General features: G+C 41.8%; 1 protein-coding gene across 1 annotated transcript in view; it reads right to left on the minus strand.

The window, feature by feature from the left end:
- The window catches only part of LOC137265616 (high mobility group protein 20A-like), a 34052-nt gene extending 12518 nt beyond the window's left edge, over nucleotides 1–21534 (minus strand). Inside the window, exons 1-10 of the mRNA XM_067801048.1 lie at nucleotides 20926–21534; nucleotides 9202–9299; nucleotides 8085–8263; nucleotides 7814–7893; nucleotides 6933–7056; nucleotides 6150–6267; nucleotides 4139–4197; nucleotides 3071–3179; nucleotides 1734–1913; nucleotides 894–985 (exon numbers count right to left, since the gene is read on the minus strand). Of these exons, the coding sequence (XP_067657149.1) occupies nucleotides 894–985; nucleotides 1734–1913; nucleotides 3071–3179; nucleotides 4139–4197; nucleotides 6150–6267; nucleotides 6933–7056; nucleotides 7814–7893; nucleotides 8085–8263; nucleotides 9202–9299; nucleotides 20926–21128 (1242 nt within the window). The 5' untranslated portion in view covers nucleotides 21129–21534. The remainder of the gene's footprint in view (nucleotides 1–893; nucleotides 986–1733; nucleotides 1914–3070; nucleotides 3180–4138; nucleotides 4198–6149; nucleotides 6268–6932; nucleotides 7057–7813; nucleotides 7894–8084; nucleotides 8264–9201; nucleotides 9300–20925) is intronic.
- Between the last annotated feature and the right edge of the window lie 992 nt (nucleotides 21535–22526).

The raw sequence follows: 22526 nt of genomic DNA on the forward strand, positions 1-22526 counted from the left end.
AAAAAAATGTGATGAAAAAAAGCCTGCGAAAAATTGGAGTTGAATCGATTCACTAAATTTAGTTCACCATCTCTACTGAGATGATTTTTGATTGGGTCGAATGCAAATTCAGAGAACATGTATTTACAAAACCCAACATAACAATATACATTCTTTATGAATAACAACTTCCTCTAGTGTAAAGGATTTTGTTTGACAACGGTATATGAATCCATAATGAAATGATGAATCAAGTACAATTAATGACGTTGTTATCCATAAAGACTCTTACTTTCTCACCATACTTCTAAAATGCCCATCAAACCGATCATCTTTCATTCGTAAATGAAGTAGCCAATCGGAAGCCGTCGTTACACTTGATTGCACCCCTATGACTGGGTTTGGTCTCCTGAGGGCTCCGTTTCCAGGAAAGTAAGCCCAAGTACAAAATATTGCACTTTTGAATCATGATTGTACGCTTATAATTTTGTTTATTTGTGTTTTTTTACAAGTGACAATGTATACTATAAGTCATGAGTAAATGATAATTGTGTTTTATTTATAATTTTAATTATGTTTGATTGTTTGGTTGCATGTGACCTTTAAGCTTGTCGGAATATATTTCACTGATTTGAAAAATTCAATTGAGAAACAGTTTACATGTTTACATGTCATATAGTTGGTAGCGATCTTCAAGATAAAATACAATATCATCTTGATAGTTGGTTTAATACGCTTAATGCTCCTCCCTCAGGTAATACGGTCTGATGTACGTCTTTTTGTAGCAGTGTCATCCCTAGCCTACACACTCAGGGGACACTGTGATCACAAGCCTCTGATAATTGGTTGTAATTACACAAAGCTAACTGCAGTATGTTAAACATTAGTGATGCAAGTGTGGAGTTGTCAGCCACCTTGAGAGTCTGTATCTCCTTGCACATGTTCACATGGCCTTCTTGAGACGTCTTCAGGGCCCGGCGCAGCGTCTTGATCTCTTGTTCCCGTTCTGAACAAACACACACATACTGGTTACGGATAGATAGCTAAATAAAAGCATTTATATGTGTGTGTGTGCTTGCAACTGTTAATTTATGACAACAATCAATCTTTCCAAGGACCACTCTAAGATTTTTGACCACACATGTAGGTTCATTATTCCTCAATCAGCAATATCTCGACCGTATCACAGCAATTAACGGTAAGGGCTTGCAAATAAGGAAAAGCATCGACCCAACAATTGACCCGTATTATCATTGTGAGAGAAGGGGCCCCAGGTTATTTAGGAGAGCTTTATGGGCAAGACGTGTACAGCAATGCACAGAATCAATTTCACCGTCAAGAACTGCATGTGCACTAGACTACATCTCTCTCCCTTTCACAAACCAAACGGGTTTGCTTACTGCCATTGCTTGCCTACTTGTCATAAACATTGTCTCTCCACCAGTCCAACCTTTCCATGTTTGGACTTGTCACAAATGAAGAATGAGTGAGTGAGTTCAGTTTTATGCCACTTTTAGCAATATTCCAGCAACATTATGGCATGGGACACCAGAAATTTGCTTCACACATTGTACTGTTGGGAATCAACCAAGGTCTTCATCGTGATGAGAGAGCGCTTCAACCACTTGGCTAGCCCATCACCCCTCACATGTGAAGAGACAAACTGTGTTTCTCCAGCACTAGTCACTGATGAAAAGGCACATGTCACCTTTGCAAGGGCATGGCCTGTAACCCACACGTGACATGTTACTCACCAACATTTCTCTGTTCAAATTCCTGAATAAAACTTCCGATGTCAACCGGCATCGACAGCCTTGGTCCCTCAACCAGGTCCATGTCAGAGGTCAGGCTCTCTGTGTTGAGGTCAGAGGTCAGAAGTGAGGTTGAGGACAAATTCTGCTGTTGCTGACGTTCCATCTCCTTCTCAAGCTCACCTGTGATGGAAGTATGCCAGCAACATTTCAACAATAACTATCTCACTAGTGACATATTCTATTATATTCAGAAAATGTTTCCATTACATACAAATACAAAACACATTTCCCCCTACAGAGACAAAAACTTTAAGACCACAAGAGACATATTTGAAACCTACGACTTTGTCAAGGTATGCATTTTAAGTGAGTGAGTGAGTTTAGTTTTACGCCTCACTCAACAAAATTCCAGCTATATGGCAGTGGTCTGTAAATAATCGAGTCTGGACCAGACAATTAAGTGATCAACAACATGAGCATCAAGCTGCGCAATGGGGAACCGATGACATGTGTCAACCAAGTCAGCGAGCCTGACCAGCGATCCCGTTAGTCGCCTCTTACGACAAGCATAGTCGCCTTTTATGGCAAGCATGGGTTGCTGAAGGCCTATTCTACCCCGGGACCTTCAGGGGTCATGTATTTTAAGACCTTGGATAGTTCCTCTGCCTAAATGACTAATATCATTCCAATTACCGAGTCATAAGGACATTCTTTCTTGTGTTAAGTAGTTTCAGAAAAGTATCAGCAGTCAAATTTCTTCGTTTAAGTAATTCAACCAAACATGAGTACCTACCAGAAAACATGATATCTTTCTTATGTTATTTACATTTGCATGCTGATAAAAATTTTGATGATAATCTGATGCAGCACGGTGGCAGACCAGTCTGAGGTTGGGTACTAATATATGGTATTGATAGGTTACTAAACACTGCTCCCATGCTGGCCATGTTTAACATTTGATTAAAATCCTGGGATCAAATTTTACAGACACCACAGTAAGGATAATTTCTGCAAATCATTTGCATCATAGGCCTTGTAGATTCAGGGATGGTGAAATGAAAATACAGACACCCTAATAAGCAGATGAATTTCAAAAGTTAGAAAAACAAAATGTGGCAAAAATACTAATCCTAAGTTACTCTAGAAACATGTATTTGTTAAATGTTCACTTTTCTAGTGATTTACAGTAGGATGGACTTGTAGTTGAAGAAGATATGTCCTAAAGCATGAGATGGACCAACAGTTTGGCTATAAGCAAAGTGCTGTGATGTATCAGGTCACTATATGTTTCAGTGAGACGAACTGAAACTGTCTGCCCCAAGTAATCATGGCCTGACCTGTGATGGCCTGTAAGTGTTGTCTGCCAAACATGTGCTCCTTCTTGTTGTGTACGGAGCTAAAATACTGGTTACACACTCGGCAGTACAGCTCGCTGATGGAGTCCTCCTGAAGACAGACACAATACTTATATGTTTGCTTTAGTTTGTTTTTTCACAATATTCAAGTTATATGGCAGCAGTCTGTAAATCATCTGGACTAGACAATCCAGTGATCAACAACATGTGCATTGATCTACTCGATTAGAAATGATGTGAGTTAGGAACTATCTGACCCATTAGTCGCCTTTGTGTAGGCATATGAAAATCCAAAACAACAATGCTATTTGGTAACACAGTCATCCATCTTTGTCATGCTAGTAAATATTTACTGCTTCAGTAATTTTCTTGTCCTTTGCGTTGAAGATAATTACGCCCATTACAATATTATTACATGGGTAATTACATAGTGCTATAGTCCGTCCCCTCTACATGCATGCTCTGTTTTCTCCCTTGATCACTGGATGTCAGTCCAAACAGTGTATCATATTTTAAATCTCAAATCATCATAAAACTCATCAAAAGATCATAAAAGTCATGCAGCCACTAGGCGCACAAAATTAATGTGACTTTCCCTTTCCCTTTTTACACCTGGATGAACTGGGACATATATTCACAGTACTTTATCCAGGTTTACTGCATGTTGCTGTACCTGCAACTAGGTGTTTGCACACATTCATGTGGCCACCATCTGGTCATTTACCAATGGATTCATGGGTTCTTTTAAGAGCACAGGATTATGTACTGTACACTCAGGCATGTGACAACACTGAAGGCATCTAAACACAAAGCTGATTCCAAGCTTTTTACTACCGGTCACAGGTGGGCTAGATTCTGGCACCTCCAAACTTTCATGATCACTAGCCTGGCATCTTAGACAGCTAGCCAAGTACATCACATATGAACATCTTAAAGGTGTCTTCATTCTCATCCATCAATACCAGCACAAGGGCAGGAATGATAGACCATAACACTACGAACATATTGCATTGCAGAAAGTCAAGATGGGGAGCACAGCGTGATACCTACCTCCACATCAATCAGCGAGGAGTATGGGTCCCCTGTATCAAGTTGGGAGGAATCTTCCCCTAAAACACAACAAACACATCAGTCATATCAACATGAAGTTGGAGAGTCAGATAACAATAAACATTAAGGATGAACACCTTTATTGGTGATTCCATATGTACATGGTTAGTGTGAAACTGCAGCCTTAGAAATTACACAACTTGTCCAGCACTACAAATTATTGGTGGGGCTAAACAGATACAATGACCACAAGCGTTTCTATTTCTGGAGACAAGATCTTCCCACTCTGACCATTTATAAACAGCATATGCTATGTAAAGAGTGAGTGAGTTTAGGTTTACGTCGCACTCAGCAATATTCCAGCTATATGGTATTGGTCTGTAAATAATAGAGTCTAGACCAGACAATCCAGTGATCAACAACAGGAGCATCGATCTGCTCAATTGGGAACCGATGACATGTCAACCAAGTCAGCGAGCCTCACCACCCAATCCCGTTAGTTGCAACTTATGACAAGCATAGTCACCTTTTATGATAAGCATGGGTTGTTGAAGGCCTATTCTACCCCGGACATTCAGATGATTCACCGGTCTTCTATGTAAAGAGGTGAGGCGAAATAGAGTTTCACGATGCACTTGAGAAAATAGAGTCATCTCACTGAGATACCATGCCGCAGTTAAGCATTAATACCCCACTCACACACATTACACTGACTCCAAGCCGACCAGTCTGTGCAATAATCCTGAGCACCAGGCAGGAACCAACAAATACAATATCTTACGACACATCCAAGGATCAAACCTACGATCTTCCATTCTCCGGGAGAATGCTCTTAAAACTACAACACGGAGGCCCCTAAATTAGTCTGGGAATTGAAAGTTGTAGTACCGAACTGATTCAACAACCTCTTTGTGGATTCTTGACATTAGTTATATCAATCAACAATCAACACATTCTAAAAACTACTCAATACATTTTACACCAAGATGTGATTTTAAGGTTACACCAAATCCACTGGGCCTCATTTCACAATGAAGCATACCAACAAATCACTGATAAAATCAACAATAATGGCAGACAATCAACCAAGAATCTGGGAATTAGTCACCAAATAAGGACGACCATGTTCTAATCAGAAATCTCAATTATGATCTGCACATATAATAAGACAATGGAAACACTGGTTTATCCGCATTCTTAACTCAGACAAACACTGTTTCTCAAATAATTTTGGTTGTGAGTGAGCGAGTTTCTTTATTTTCCAGCACTATCACATCAGTGGACACCAGAAATGGATCCATGAGGGGAATCGAACCCAGGTCTTTGGCATGCTGAGTGAACGCTTAACCACTGACTATCTCATCGCCCCCAATTTGGTTGTGTTTGACAGAGAATATTAGTGAACATTACAAGAGCTGTGTGACTTGCTTTGAATGGGAACAGCAAACAGTGATCCAGGTCAAAGCATGTAACACCAAGGATCATAATAAGAATCCAAGACTTGAACCCACAACTGCTGGATCCTGGAAGGAAAGGGGCACAACTCTGCATGCTAGTTTCTTACCAGAGCCCGCTGGGTCAGATTTCTTGGATGGTCTTGAATGGGTGATACTGGTGTTTAGTGACATTCCTCAAACATCATGGCAGGGGAAAGCATGAGCTTGACACAATGTACCCAAAAGGGAAACTGAACCAGGGTCTTTGGTATGATGAGCCAATGCTTTGATGACAAGGCTGTCCCGCTGCCTTGCATGACACATTCCTCACTGGGCTACCTTGCCCCACCAACCAAAGACTGAATGGAGAGTGCTTTAGGCCACATCAGCTAAACACTCCCAAAACAATCCCACTGACATCCTCTCCACTCAAAACCTCCTTTATAACAGTTATTGTTTAGGATGATAAAGTCAAATGAAGAAACCTGTATCTCCCACATGAAGACATACCACACAGAACCTTTAGGGTGTTAAAGTCAAATGAAGAAACCTGTTACTCCCACATGAAAACCTACCACAGAGAACCTTGAGCTTCTTCTTCTTCAGGAAGTTTTGGTAGGTTTCGGACTGCTGGAAGACTTTCAGTTGCGTTATGTATCGTTGTTTGTCGGCCTCGGCTTCCGTGAGGTATTTCTAAACACATATGTTGTTACACTATATGATCTACTGTTTGGATCTGTCCACAACAATGATAGTTGTAAGTGTAATCATTTATTATAAGTGTGATCATGTTAATGTATTCATAATTATTATTACATGTTTAAATGCTACTGGGCCTGAAAGTAGGTCACAGCACTTCACAAGACCAGTGAAAAACAAGATACACTTGGTATGGTCTAATAGTCTTATTTGGTGGTTGAACAATTTGGAACCAGAACTGATTCTTGACTATACATCTGTCACTGAAAATCGGATACCTGCAGTAAGATGGGTACTTTTGTGTATGTTGCAAGTTTGCGAATGTAAAAGGACCCAGGGACCAGCTTAGTAGCGTAAGTAGTCCCTCACAAGACCCTATAACAGGGACAATATAAAAAAATAACATCCACTGAAATGCTTATTATTTGACTAACAAAACTATATGTGTTCGAGTAATATTGACTGCCTGAAGCATACGTTTCCAAGGAAACAGGACCACCATTCTAATTACGTGTGTCCTGACAGGTGTCTTGTTGTGACTACAAGGTAAGATATGCAATAATGCGCATGACCTGAACAATCAACTACACCATTCATTTGTACCGAAATTGTTCCTCCAGCGCTTGTATGTGAGACACTATTTCCAGAGATGTCCCTACCTGTTTCTTCTCTGGAGACATGGAGGACCACTCCTGTCCCAGTATCTTGGTGACGTCGGAGAACATAATCTCGGGGTGACTCTCCTTGATCTCCTGCCGTCTCTCAATGGCATACAACACATACCTGGAAACACATGGTCTGACTCCAACATTTCTTTACCTCAATTCATCCACAATTATCATTCATATTTGGGCCTCCTCCCACTATTACATCAACATCAATTAGAATTTACATTTATTTTAAACTCAGCCCTTTCAAGTCCAGCCTGACTTGGCAATCTGAAAGTCCTGAGACAGTTACCAGTTTCCATCTTGTTATCATAGTCATGATGTTGGTTCACACTTACAACAAAGGCCATCCTCCATAAATCTTCTGGGTGTACGTTTCTATAAATCGCCAATTACTCTGGATAAAACTATGCCGGATAAATTTATTATCTCCCTTTGCTGGCTCTGCATTCTCACAGTAGCCAATCAGCTAAGTTGCTGTCACGGCTATGAAGGTTTGTTCGTACTGCAACTCCGATTTGGGGGAAATCATAGAGGTAAATTGTCAGGTCCAAAACTTTAAAAAAAATATATGCAAGAACTCCTAACTCTTTGAGAGTTCCTCTGCTTGAATTGCGTTGCCAAGCCTAAACTGTTAGATAATTTACAAAGCTTAAATGAGGTGTGATTAGCATGCTCAGCTTCCCAGCATAGACACCTGATTGGATAAAAAGTCAGCTAAGGGAGGTAATAAAATTATCAGGCGAGCCATAGATGCATCCAGGATATAGTGGAGATTTATCGGACAGCATGCCCTGGAAATATGGAGGATAAACAAATGCCTGCATGTTTCCAAGCTACACCATATATACTGTGATGTTACAAATACCAACCCAGTCATTGGGGCTCTTGGTGCATTTATCTCGGGAACATTCTTACGCTTCTTTCCTTTTGGCCATCCTCCTTTTCTTTTCTGGAAGTAATTACAAAGAAAGACATCGGAATTACACTTGCTAACATTACACTGGAAGACTGATGATTTTTTGTGTCTTTAATGCTAGAATTAAAGTAATCTTTCAAGCCGAAAGTTGTATCCAAGATCTACAAAATCATAACTCATCACAAAGACTTACATTTATCAAATAATGTTGAATACAATCAAACCTTGGTTTCTTCTTGTGTCGTGGTGACAGTGGTTGTTACCGTGGTGATGGGATGTTCTGTCTTGATTGCAACATCCAGAGAGCCACCGACGTCACTGTTGCAGTCAGGTGGGGAGTCAAACACATGGGCAGTCGACGCCCCCACCAACCCATCTTGTTGCACTGGAGTGAACTGGGTAACTGGGTAACATCATACACAACAAATAAGACAGGTGGAGGTATCATGCATACTCACATCTAGGGCTGTAACGATGCCTCAAGCTTTTGCTCATGTTGACTGAATGCAATGCCTCTGATAGCAATTAATCAATGGTATATGAAAAAGAGTCATCAGAAGATGACACATCCCTCCGGCCCCCATATATTTGAAAGGACAAACCATCTGACAGTTACTTGATGTTCTTTTAGACAAAGTTTGAATCGTTTCCATGGAAATCATGAAAAATATAAATGCCATATATCTGTAAACAGCAAAAGGCACTACTTCAAGATCTCTTTCATATACACATGTCTCTGCCAAGACCTGTTGAAAGATATCAAATGGTTTTCAAGTTGTACTCTGGAAATGAAGCCTATTACTCCCTTTTGAGACTAAGTCTGAATCGTTTCCATCTAAACTGGAAAATTAAAATGAAAAAATCTGCAAATAGTGAAAAGGCACCACTTTGAGATCTGCCTCACACATCACAAGTATTGCTGAAAGATATTAAAAAAAAGTTTTCGAGTTGTGGCCCAGAAACAAAACATACCTCTCCCTTCTGAGACTAAGAAAGAATCATTTCCATGGAAACTGAGATAATAATTAATCACAAAAACCTGTAAATAGTCTTGTAGAAAAATATTGAATGGCTCTTGACCTACGCCCTGGAAACGAAGCCCATTAGACTAAGACCAAAATGTTTCCATGGAAAACAAAAATAAAATTAATATGCCAAAAATCTGTTCATAGCAAAAGGCACAACCACATGATAATGAACAGACGGATGGACGGACAGACAAGGTGACGACTATACCCCTCGGCATTATCTAGATTTGCATTAATGCTAAATGATGCAGGGATATTTGATGTGTCCACAATATATAACTAAGACTAGCCTAGTGGGACTGGGAAAACTTACTGGTCCCTGGCAGGGGCAGCAGATGTCGGCCATGCTGATCGGTTGTTGTGGAGATGGTCCCCAAAGACACATTGCCATCACCCACAGACAACATCAACCTGTCCAAACAAACATTTCAGGTGAACATCAAATTTGTTGTCAATTGATTTAGATCAGTCAGTACCCTATAATGGTGTTTAGTTTCTTTCTTTGTTCCATAGTGCACTCAGCAATATTGAAACTACATGACTGCGTCCAGTGTAAAACTAGTCAATCTAGGGGTCGATATTGTGAACATTGGTCATCAGGCAAAATGGCATGCTATCCACCAAGTCATCAAGCATCATGTACAATCCATTTGGCCACTCTGAAAACCAACACAGATTTCTGGGCTCAAACGATTATTTTGGCCAGCCCTAGACATGCTAGACAGCATGTTAATACATTTCAACTCTAGAAGTCTCTGACGGGTTTAACTCATTAAGCCCGAGAGGCACTTCACTGCTCACCACCTGGAACCCTGTGATGATTGCCTGGCTAGCTGTGGCGAGGTTAATTGGGGCTATTCATGCCTGATTTCCCTGGCAGGTTTCTGAGATTACAGGAAACTGTCTTGTCACACGAGCAAGTCCTGATTGTTTAATTGTTTAATTGTGTTGTAAAGACATATGTCCAAAGAAAGCAGGTGTGAATACATATCATATATGTAAGGTTTTACGTAATATTATTAAACTTTCTCTTATAGACCTTTGGTGGCGTTTACATATGTATTTTCTTAACATATTTATATGTATTCTTTGCACATAAGATATGAGACATACTTAAACAAACTCTCCCTCTCATATCATTGTGTAAGGTTAAATTGTACAAAACATCTTTGCCAATGGCAGTAAAGAACAATTTACGTACATGCTTAATAATGTTCTATGAAAGAAGGGTGTCGCTGAATACATTGCTAGTGTACACTGAATATTTTAAGAAAGTACTAATAAGCTAGTCTGTGACTTACAATTAGTTACATGGAGCAGATTAACATTTTGTTCATCTAGATTTAACACAGAAAATATACGTTATCATACGAACATACATGTATACGTAACATATTGTCCAATACTATTCCTTGCACATATATAAGACAAAGAATCATGGGATGGGGGCGTCTTCACAATCACAGTTCCCAGATAGAATGTTTTATATCAACTGTTCAATATAGTGGCTGATTTGTTATCTATGACCAATCATATCAGGAGATACCTGTCACAGAGGAAATGACAAGTGATGGGACATGGGCTAAATTTCTGAAAAGCATGTTTGGTCACTAGACAACTTGGATACAGACTGATTTTTCGCTAGATCGTTGACCAATCGATATGCTGGATTTAGGATTATCAACTCTAGCTATCCTAAACAAGAGTCATCAGAAGATTACGTATCCCCCCAGCCCCCACATGTTTGAACATGTGGACAAATAATCTGAGAGTTACTCATTGGTTTTTTACACTAAGTTTGAATTGTTTCTATGGAATTCATGAGTAGTATAGGGAATAGGGGTTCTGGACCACTTTCAAGAAATGTCTCTACAAAGCCTTATTTAGTAAATAAGGCTTTGGTTGGGTCATTAGCTCTTGCTACTATTACCCCTACTACAAAAAAGTTGGCGGTAATTACTATGCCTACTTTGTGTTGGTAGGAGGTAACACTGTGCCGTACGGTACGATCAATAATTCTTCTCTTACAAACCCCCTACCCGGCCCATCCCTCAAGTAGTACAAGTTAGGTTCGTCGGCTTTCATATCCACTTTATCTATGTTGTAAGTTTTGACTGACCATATAGGATCGGTGGCTCGCTTACGGCTATCGCCCTCGTGTTCCCCCGGCTGGTATAGATACCTCACTAGGGCCCTATCTGGTATCTGTTTCTCCTTCCCACGCAATGGAGCGGCCGACTCTGCAACTATTGATTTTAGTTTGATAGCGTCTGCCGGTTTCTTACCGGTGAGACGGGTGACTTCATGGTTGATTGCCGACACCACCTTGGGTAACCTCGTGACCCATTCAGTCGATCGTTTTCCAGGGGTGGCCATCTCCCTAGCATACTGATGGCCAAACAAGCGCTCAGCCAAAGTCCTATTAAATCTCTCAACTATGGCTTGGCTGCGATGGGCTCCGGCCGTGCCACGCCTGATCTTTGTATCGTGTTTGGCTAGCAGTTGTGACACGGCACCCATGAACTCCCGTCCGGGGTCAACTTGCAGCTCTGTTGGCCACGTCAGCGGGCTGCGTTTGTATATGCGTTCGAATCCTCTGGCTACCTGAGCCGAATCTTTCGTGGTCAAGGGTTCGGCTTCCTTGTAACGACTGGCTACGTCCACTACGGTTAAGGCATACTTGTACCTCTTGTCGTGGGGTAGGAACAGTAGGTCTGCCTGGTGAACGCTATTAGGTATGTTAATACCGAACCTCCTTCTAGGCACGTAGCGTGGTGCCGGCAAATAGATCTGCCACAGGGCTTGTTTTTCAAGCCACGCTTTGGCTTCCTCCGTGGGTACTCGCGCTATTTTAGCTAGCTTATCTACTGCGCTAGCTCCTTTCCAGTACCCACGCGGGCTGTAGTAAATAGCCTCAAATTTTTTCATGTCCATACGCGTATGTGTTTATCCCATCAATAGCTATCCAACGTTTCGTGTCCATAGGCGACAGGGACGTCTTGTTTATAGTCAGTCCGTATATCTTATGTCCATCACTTCTAAGTGTGTTCATTTTATGTCTAAAGGTACGGGTCTTGAACAGGGCTTCCTTGAATCTGGCGTGTTTGATGTGTTGTTTCACCACATACTTCTTAACCCCCTTAGCCTTCCGGATCTCACTATTGTCGGCTTTCAGTATGGAGTACATCTTAGGTCTCAAACCTATGTACTCGGCTATGGGCGTGCCAGCACACTCGTCCTTCATCTTACCTAGGACCTTTTTATTTACAGTACTGTGTATGGCATGGGTCTTAGGGTAGTCGCTGGTGTCGTATAAATCGAGGTGTTTTTTCATGTCCTCGTACACGTCCTCGGTTCGAATCTCCATCAGCAGGGAATCCGTGTCAGTGTACAGCACTTCACACCTGTCACCGTACTGTTTCTTGAGCTCGTTGTAGTAAAAGTCGTACATCAGGTGTTTGGATAAATCGAGGATGCTCATCCCCACGTAAACAGGCCGGTTGAATTTTATGTGACTTTTCTTCATGTGTAGGGCAACCAGGTTGTCTGTGAATATCTTACTACGGTTGAATGCCGGACTGGCTATCAATCTCCTGAGCTTGTCTTCCTCACTCGACCGAACCAGCTTCACGGTCACGCGTTTCCTCAGGTTCTCCATAGTCTTACCAAACACCGAGTTGTTCATGAGCTTGTAGAGATTTTTCTCAAAATCACTGGTGGCTTTTTTTCGTAGGTCTGTGTTCATTCTGATGTAGGGCTCCATCCATGGACTCTGGTCGAACATGAGCACCCTGTGTATTTTGGTCAGCCTCATACCCAACGACAGGTACAGCTGTAGGTTGCGATAGTGAACGATGTACTTGGTCTTATTCATTAAGTTAGGCACGAGTTTTTCAACGTCTGTCACACGCCCACCTGACAAGTTATGTTGGTACTCAGACATCCAGTCTGGGTTAACCCTCATACGTTCGGGGGCCAGGGGGTAGCTGTTGTGCGATGTGTGTAATTCCTTGGGATACTCTAAGTCAACCTCGAGGATATAACCTTTGTTCGAATCTGGTGCAACCCCCATAACATCAACGTGGGGTACCCATTCGAATCCCCCTGTAGGTAGATACTGACTCATGGCCCAGCCATACAGGTTGTTTGCGTCGAGGTAGAGAATGTGATTGGATGGTTTGTTAGGATCGTAACCTTTCACGTATTGATTATTTGCTTTCGCGTATCGTTTGGATGCCATGGAAATCCCACCTCGCAAACCTTTCTCAATGAATAGGTGCATGTCGTAATCTGTGAGCAATTCCAAATTAACTCCGGTCTTTTTAAGCAAGGCGTCCCACGACAGACCTGGGCTGGTGTAATACCATGCGGGGTCGAGTTTATACTGCTTGAAACATGTCCGCCTAAACGTTTCAAACACGTCGGCTAACAGCAGTACATCTGTCCTCAAGTACAGGTCGTGATAATCACCCAGGTTCTTACAACCCAGTTTATTCCATACGTTAGTCGCGTGCGAGTAATCATCTCGTGAGACGGACGCCTCATTCAGCTTGCTATAAAAGCAGTCAATAGGGGGTAGTCTGGTCTCGGTGAACTTAGCCCAACTATCCATGTACTCATAGGGGTACACACCCTTCCTCATAAGCAGGGGTCTAGTCTCGGCGTCTGTGTATCGATCGGTGATAGGGAAGGTATTGTTGGCCTTGACCAGACTGTCGAGTGAACAGGAGGAACTGAAACGAGTCAATGAACCTAAGTCCGTTTAAGCGAAGGAGATGTATCTCTCCATGTTGTTGGGGATGCACGTTATATTACCATCGATTTTCGCGATGGCCTGCATGATCAAGTGTGAGTCGTACCCTCTCAAGTTGTGAAAGACAACGGGGATGTTTATTGTCTTAGGGTTGATTTTAAGCTTGAGGTTGCACGCGTTGTGAGCGGCGCCTCTATACTTACCAGTTATGTGACAGTGATCTCTCACCGAATCACCGTTAAGTGGTGATTCACACACGTGACAGTTAGTGCTACTAGCGTGGGCTAGCCTGTCGACTCGGGTCAGACGCATGGGAGCGATTTTATACAATGCATTCCTAATAATTTTTTCTTCCTCCTGCAAACACTTTAGAAACCTTTCAGCCGCGTCAGGCCCCCTATACACTACCGGAGCTTTCGTTTCCCCGTCACAACGGACGACAATGTATCCAAACGAACAGGCTTTATGCTCTTGTGTTTTGTGGGTAAAGGTACCGGCGGCACCACTGGGGGTATCCCCCACAACTAAGGCTTCGAAGTCGGCATATATAATATAAGGCACAGACATTTGGTTCTTGTGGTTACAGAATTTTAGGATATTATCACCTTCCTTAGGCATGTCGACTCGTATGGCCGTCTGCCCCACACCTTGACAATCATCCCGGTGGGATTCTAATAAATCAGCTCGGGTGAAGCCATGTAGACATCGTTCACAGAAGTGGGTCTTTCCTTTGTATGCTGATTGGTCATACAACAGCTTGCTAAAGTGTTTTATCCATGTGTAATGATACTTGTCACCTCGCTGGATCATGAATATATTGATAACTTGGCGATCCTTCACCGGTCTGACCCTGTGTACTATTGTTGTGTTACCTTCGTGCCCAAAGACATTTATAGCCAGATTATTCTGTTTTTCTATTTTAGTGATCTGGGATATGGGGGTGGGTTCATCTATACCATTCCAGTTGAGCCCATCGTCTTGGGGATAGCTAGAAAGCCTATCTGAATGAGTGCCAGCTGGAAATAAGGCTGACCTGATAGCTAACCTCAGGCAATCGTTTCCTCTATTCTTAACGTTTACTATGGCATGTTTGTTTCTATAGTAGGGAGGCAAGGCTAGGTATGACCCGCCTCTGAACGGCACGTAGTTAGCTATGTCTAGATAGACATTATCGATTTTATCTACAACCCACCCGGACCCCAAGTGTGTGTAGCGTTCTAGGTATTCTCGTATCTGCTGAAAACTGGTATCGATTGATGTATCAATGGTCTCTGTATGTGTGGCGACCTCTTGTTGACCTCGGAAGTAAGGCTGAACATACTCAGTGGTACTCCCAACCTGCTTATCGAGCGACATTTTCACTGTGATCTGAAACTTGATACTTCCTAGATTATTTAGTTCCTGGTTGACCTTATCAGCTATCAGAGGCTTGATATCTGTAATGTCTATGTTTCTATCAACGTGCATGCGCCAACCTCTCAAATAGTTGCCTACAGCGCGCTCAGTGCGCACGAACTGTAGGTCAATAGCTCTATTCTGTCGTAATAATTCTAAAAGTTGTGGTTTTCTCATACGGGAATACCCGCCTAAACCCAAATCGTGTGCCTCGACTTTCAGTTGTTTTACAGTGAGAGGTTTTGCTACGGGGGCATGTGATAACAATGCGGTTAACCCGGCTCTCCCCAGGTTTGAATAACCCGTGTATCCAAGCTGTTTTGCTTGAGCTTTTAATTGTTTTACTGTAGGAGGGGCTTCTAAACCTAGTAATCTCAACAATGCTGACTTCCGCATTCTAGAATACCCGATCACACCTCTCTGTTTTGCGACCCGCTTGAGCTCGCTTACAGTAGACATCGTGTTTACACCTAAGAGAACCAATGTCTAATTGGTTCACAGTAAGGGGAGGTAACCCTTAAGTGGCTATCTTGAGCAGTCGCCTACGTTCTTTTATGTAGCCTTTTTTATTCTCGTAGATGAGTTGATGTCTGACTACGTTCGCTCCGTGAGCTTTACATAGACAGTAGTGTCCTTTAACCCCGATACCACACACAGAACACGTGTAGTTAGGACTTCCCATATGGAAACAACAGAACCCCTGATTCCTGCATTTCCTACCACAGGCCTCGGTCTTCCCCATAAGTATGTATTCGCATCGGTATGGAGCGGGTCTCATGTTTACTTATATAGGTATTTTAATTTAATTGCTTCGCAACCAACGCAGTAGCTGCTATACCCAACACTATGAAGCCCAGTTCACGATTCATTTGTCCCTTGGATGGTGTGTAGTACTGAGCGAGTGTGGGTTTATTGAGCGGTTCCAATTGTTTACCAGTTAGTAGGTAGTATTCTTTCATTGCTTCATCGACATCGTAGAATGTTTTAATGGCATGGTTTTCACGCTTGAGTTGTTCGTTAATAAAATCGATCCTCTGGAGGCGTTTTTTAACGTACTCGTCCTGTGCTCTTTGTAATTTCTCAGTAGCGAGATCGTGCCGCTTCCTTTCTTCCTGTATTTCAGCCGCGTGATCATCTCGTAGTTTCGAGAAGAGGAAATTACTCCCGGAAAATGCCAGGGCATTCACTAACGCCCCACCGACCATCATAGCTATCGTGGCCATCCCTATATTTATTTCATTATATTATCAGGTATTATTCCTTGTTTTACTAGGATGTCTTTTGTGGCCATCGCCATACCAAGGTTCATTATGAGCATACCCATATCCTGCAGGTTGAAATCTAGCTTGATAGTTGGTTGTTTAAGCACCATTTTAGTCAACCGAGCGTACCCTACGGCTAGACTGGCGACCACTGTGGCGTGGTATGCGTCGTTGACGAACGTTTTCCCCTCAGACATTATGTATATGATATAAAATATTAAAATTATAACATGATATGCGGGTCAATAGTGGGGGATACCCCCACACCCCCACTGTTGGGGGTTACCTCACTGTTGGGTGGTGGCTCACTGTGGGAGGGTACCCCCACGTATAACCATGTTATAACCACGGCAGCAGTTACGCCTACAGCCAACAACAGTCGGGGGTTGGTCACTTTATGTTGGTTACACCACCGTTTTTTACCGGCAGCTACTCTCTTAGGATTCTTCTGCCTGGTTACTGTGGGGGTCACTTCCCTCACTGGTTCCTGTGAAGGGGTCTCCTCCACTGTTGGGGGTACCTCCACTGGTTCCTGTGCAGCATCCATCTATACTATTATTATTATTCTTTCTCTCAAATTGACAATGTTTTGCCGTGATAATCGCCGCCGTCACTGGAGCCAACAACATACCTTATTTGTGGTACAGCCCGCAGCTGATAGAGCTCACGGCGTGTTCGATAAAAGGGTCTTTCTCGAGGTCCTCCCACAGGTAAAGTCGGCGCTCTGGTGGAATGGGAAGGAAGTGTGATACAATACCGGTGTATATCTGGGTCATAGCCGATCCTATTGTCTTTGTCATTTCTGCTCCGAGCCGGGACTCGTATCTAGCGTACAGCTTATCGATTTCTTCGGCTGACATTTTGTGAATTTTATCCGGGGTGTAGTCTCCAAAGTAATGTTTGGCTTTGCCACCAACAGCCAACGCCACCAGTTTCTCTCGCTTGGGGGAATCCCCCACAGTGGGGCCTGCCGGCGGCGTGGTGGAGACCCCCAACTGTTCGAGCAATTCCTCACACTCCATCTTATAATATAACAAGTAAGATTTAGTTTTAACTATATAATACCCGATGCAGACAAAACACAGAGAAATGAAGGTTAAGTCATAAACCTCCCTGGGGTTTTTATTACAACAGAAAAGTCTATTGGCTTCACACCTATTATCATTAATTATGATCTATCCCTTGTAGGCTTCAAATTCATTCGTGAAATATTAACTGAAACCCAATTAAAATATTTTTCAAAATATATATTATAGATGGGTCTGTACCCAGTCGTAGAGGAAGTAGCGAAGACGCTGGAAACCGTAGATGGGTTCCGCTTGAGGCAGTTATGTGATGTGAAACGTCAACTAGAACAAGACCGTGACACGCGGAAAGCACTATGTAAAAAGTACAATAGAGCTTTCAATATCGTGGACGGGGCTGACACTACCCTTATGGCAACCAGCATGGGACTAGGGGCGGCAGGCGTTGGGTTGTTAGCTACCATCGTGGCCGCACCTATAGTGCTAGGTATTGAAATAACAGCTGGGGTGGCAGGGTTGGCAGGGTTGGCGCTTAAGTTAGTATCACGCAGACTTAATCGTAAGGCATTGAAACATGACGAGATCAGGGTTCTGGCCGAAGCAAAGCTGAACACAGTGAGTGAGCGTATTTCCACGGCACTCTCTGACAGTAAGATCTCAGAAGAGGAGTTTCGTTCAATCCTCTCTGAACTCAAAAAATATAACGGAATGAAACAAGATATTCGATCCAAGTCTCGTAAGTCTGCTATCAGCGAGGACGAGAAAAAAAAGTACATAGAACAGGGGATACAAAAAGCCCAGCAAGCCGTTATTATGAACACCAAAGAGATCGTAGGCGGTTCACGTTAAACTGTTTCATCGATATAAACATGACATAGGGGAACACGAGGGCGATAGCCGTAAGCGAGCCACCGATCCTATATGGTCAGTCAAAACTTACAACATAGATAAAGTGGATATGAAAGCCGACGAACCTAACTTGTACTACTTGAGGGATGGGCCGGGTAGGGGGTTTGTAAGAGAAGAATTATTGATCGTACCGTACGGCACAGTGTTACCTCCTACCAACACAAAGTAGGCATAGTAATTACCGCCAACTTTTTTGTAGTCGGGGTAATAGTAGCAAGAGCTAATGACCCAACCAAAGCCTTATTTACTAAATAAGGCTTTGTAGAGACATTTCTTGAAAGTGGTCCAGAACCCCTATTCCCTATACTACTTCATGAAAATTATAAATGCCATATATCTGTAACCAGCAAAGTCACAATTTCAAGATGTATCTCATATATCTGCCAAGATCTGTTGAAAGATATGAAATGGTTTTCGAGTTGTGCTCTGGCAACGAAGCCCATCCCTCCATTTTGAGACTATGTCCGAAACGTTTCCATGGAAACCGAGAAAATAATAAATCACAAGATCCTGGACATAGCAAAAGCCACCACTTCAGCTTCTGACTGATATATCTACCAAGTTTTGCAGAAAAATATTGAACGGTTTCTGAGTTATGCTCCAGAAACAAAATGATTACGGACAGGCAGACAGACAGACAGACGAAGCGTCGACTATATCCCCCCGCCTTACATGCCGGGGGCATAAAAAGTTTGTGCATCGTGAACAGACATAACCTTAAGCATGCATGAAATGTACACACAGCACTAACAAGCTCTTTGGCAAGTTTATTTTTCCTTAAAGTACTCAGAGCGCTACAATACGATCATTATTACCCCGGATAACCCAATCCAACCACTGAGTAGAGACAGTATTTATTTGCATATACATTTTGCGCACACTACTAGTCCATCAAACATAATGAATGGCTTGTTGTATATTTAAATATAATCTGCACATTGTTACGAATGAGAATCCTTATTCAACCACATGTATTATAGAATACAAAAAGTGACACAACACTGATTTATTATAATGTATACACTTGATGTGAATCATTCCCAAATATTTATGCAGATGGGCATGTGATTCATAATGGGTGTGACTCCATAAAACAGCTTGTCCAATGACATAACAGCACATTAGTTTGTTTTACACTTGTCAACTTTAACTGGACATGCATTCTGCCAGAGGCTGTTATTTCGAGGTTGATAGAGTTGTTCATATATCTCATTACTATTGTCTGATGAAATGATTACATGCATGTGTATCAATTCCGTAACTAATATATTATCCTTTTATTGACGATGGATCTGATACACGTCATAATTACACTGGATCTGATAATTACAGAGATCAAATACAAACATTTCTTACACAATGCTTATGTAAAGGGCATTGAAAAATCACATTTCAAATCAACAGTGGAACCATAGTATTACTCACTGTAAGCAACGGCTAATTATGCAGAGATGAACATAATAGGGGACAAAATATCTCTAACCAGGGAAATATGATTTGGGCACTGCATGCTCTTTTGAGGTTCCACATCAAAATATTCATCCTTGATAAGCCTCCATGGTATATGTTCCATTATATCACTACTATACTCTGGATGCATCCACGTTCCAAGCGGATGATTTTACTACCTCCCTTTGTTGGCGTTTTATCCAATCAGTTGTATACACTGAGAAGTTGAGTGTACCAAACACAACTCACTTTCGCTTTTTAAATTATTTAACCAATTAAACTTCCCAACACAGTAATATACTGTTACTCTGAAAGAGGTAGGAGTTCTTGCATAAGTTTTTCAGACCTGTCAATTTGTCTGTATGTTTTCCCCGCAATTTCTGCACTGTGAACAACCTTTGGCGGATGCAACTGCTATCTTTGTTGACACTGATATGCTTGGTTGTAACGGCGGCTTATCTGACTGGCTTCTGAGAATGCGGAGCCATCAATTGGAGCTAATAAACTGATTGAGTTGTGGATGCATCCAGGGTTTAGTGGAGATTTATCAGAACGTATACCCTGGAGATTATCAAGGATGCAAAATGTTAGACGGTATGAAATATGATACATAAATAACCTCTAATGTTTTGAATGGACTGTTTAAGGACAAATCATCACATATGCTGGGCTTTAGACAGACGTAGTCATGACTATACTGACATGGTGAAATGCACAGAATTGAATAGGAGAGCAGTTTCTAGAATGGCCAAATAGATCAATAATTGGAAATATTGACGATGGGAAGAATTACTCATGATTATCAATTTAAAAATTGTGTCAATCATAAAATCTCATATAAACTGTTGTGCTGATATACTGTTTAGTTACATAATTATGTTAGTATTTTGTTACCACTGTATTCATCTGAATCCTGCATCTAAATCATGTTCAGGAACCTATTGATATTTTTTGCATAAATGTGACACCACTCCCCAGCCATGTGCATAATGTATCTCTCTCTTGAACATTTTAGGCAATTTTCTTCAAAGTTACCTCTCCCATATTTAGACAATTAAGCGATGTTAAGTTAACAATGATGAATTTCTGAGATCTATATGAGTAGCCAGCACTAGTGGTTTTGAATCTCGACACCCATGGCTACCTGTCTACATGACAGACAATTAGATCTGTGAGTCAGGTGAATGAAGCAGTAAATGCATGGAGTATAAACATGACTATGGGGGAAGGAGTAACCAGCTTACCCCCTCGGAGTTTCCACAAGGACAGCTGTGTCAGACATGAGCGAGGAGGACAGGGACACTGAGATGTCATTCTTGTCTGAATCTGCAGAATCATTTCCAAATGCGATGCCTAGACCAACATCTGTTCCATTCAACACGGGGAAGGAGCTGGTTGAGATGACAGCCGATACTGATGAGGGCAGGATATCTCCATGGTCCATCATACAGACGGTTATGCTTCTGTCAAAACTTCTTGTTAGCCTCTAGTTTCTCGAGCCCCTCACTGCTATTTGCGCATGGCCTGCATGGTGCAATGGCTTGTTGTTATTCACAGCTGGATCTTCCAAGAGATTCCATTAAAGACTTCATCTTCAGAGGGGTGATTAATGAAGCATTCACAAAGATTTTAGTTCGTGTGACAACAGGTGCGAGAGCTCTCACACATAAAATTTCATTGTATTTTAAATTCACTAGTCAGACTCTTTCCAGCGAGTGTGCCTTTTATCGAATGCTCCAAATTGTGGACTAACTGCTTTCAGTTATTAAAAAATAAACAATATCGTCACAGCCCCTTTCATGAACTTTGTCAAGTAAAACGGAAGTTGAGCTGAAAGTAGTGGAGGTAGGAATGTTATTTCCGGTTACTAGAAAAGGGACGTAACTGTAATGAGCGGAATGATTTATTCCGTTACCAGCACAGTTCCTGAGTGTCAGTATATAAAGTGACGCGCCCTTGACGTTCTTCCTTGTAAAAAATGGATATGATATGAGAGGATATTTTTTTTTTATTTTAAATCTCATACCATTACCAGAACCATTGACTTCGTACACCAAACCCACTTGAGACCGTACGCCCGTGTGGTATGTGCTCTCACGGTGAAACACAATTATCCAAAATCATAAACCCTTTAATATATGATTTTTCATGTTCGTTTTTAATTATTGATAAACAAATCGTATTTATATATCAATTTAATGTAGGTATTTCTGAAATAGAAAGACTGAACTGTTGCGTGCTGAAACAAAGAAGCGCTGGTAAAATATAATAGACGATCCCTGTTTACAAAGCGCTGTTTACAAACTATCCACGTGGCTGTGGCCTTCACCTTGACCCACGTACCTGTCAGGTGCCTTGTGCTTGTTTGCCGACTTTTTAATCGTCCTGCAGCAGGAAGGGACGACCGATTTTAGCCTGAAAGCTGTATAGCAGAGGCTACTACTACTACTCTCTCTCTCTCTCTCTCTCTCATTTATTCATCTTGTAAATTTTTACCCGTCAAAACATTTAAACATGCACTTCACATTTATCAACAAAATTAAAATAAATCGTCTTCAAAGGACATTCTAAACATCAAGTGTTAAAACCGGAACATCGACGTTGCATAAGATTACAAGCTGCAAAGCTAGCACAGAAACACAGTGCGAACATTCCCTTGCATTAACTGGTGACATGCACAAGATTACTTTTTAAAATCTTAAAACCTAAGTATCTAAGTATCAGGCGCGTCAAAACAACACAGTCTGGCGTCCATCACTCTCAGATGCCTGGGCATTACAATACTGAAACAGGACTAGCAACTGGACACGATGACATTGCATGATCAACCTCAGCTGTATTAATA

This window comes from Haliotis asinina, chromosome 15, assembly GCF_037392515.1.
Source record: "Haliotis asinina isolate JCU_RB_2024 chromosome 15, JCU_Hal_asi_v2, whole genome shotgun sequence".
NCBI classification, from domain to species: Eukaryota; Metazoa; Mollusca; class Gastropoda; order Lepetellida; family Haliotidae; genus Haliotis; species Haliotis asinina.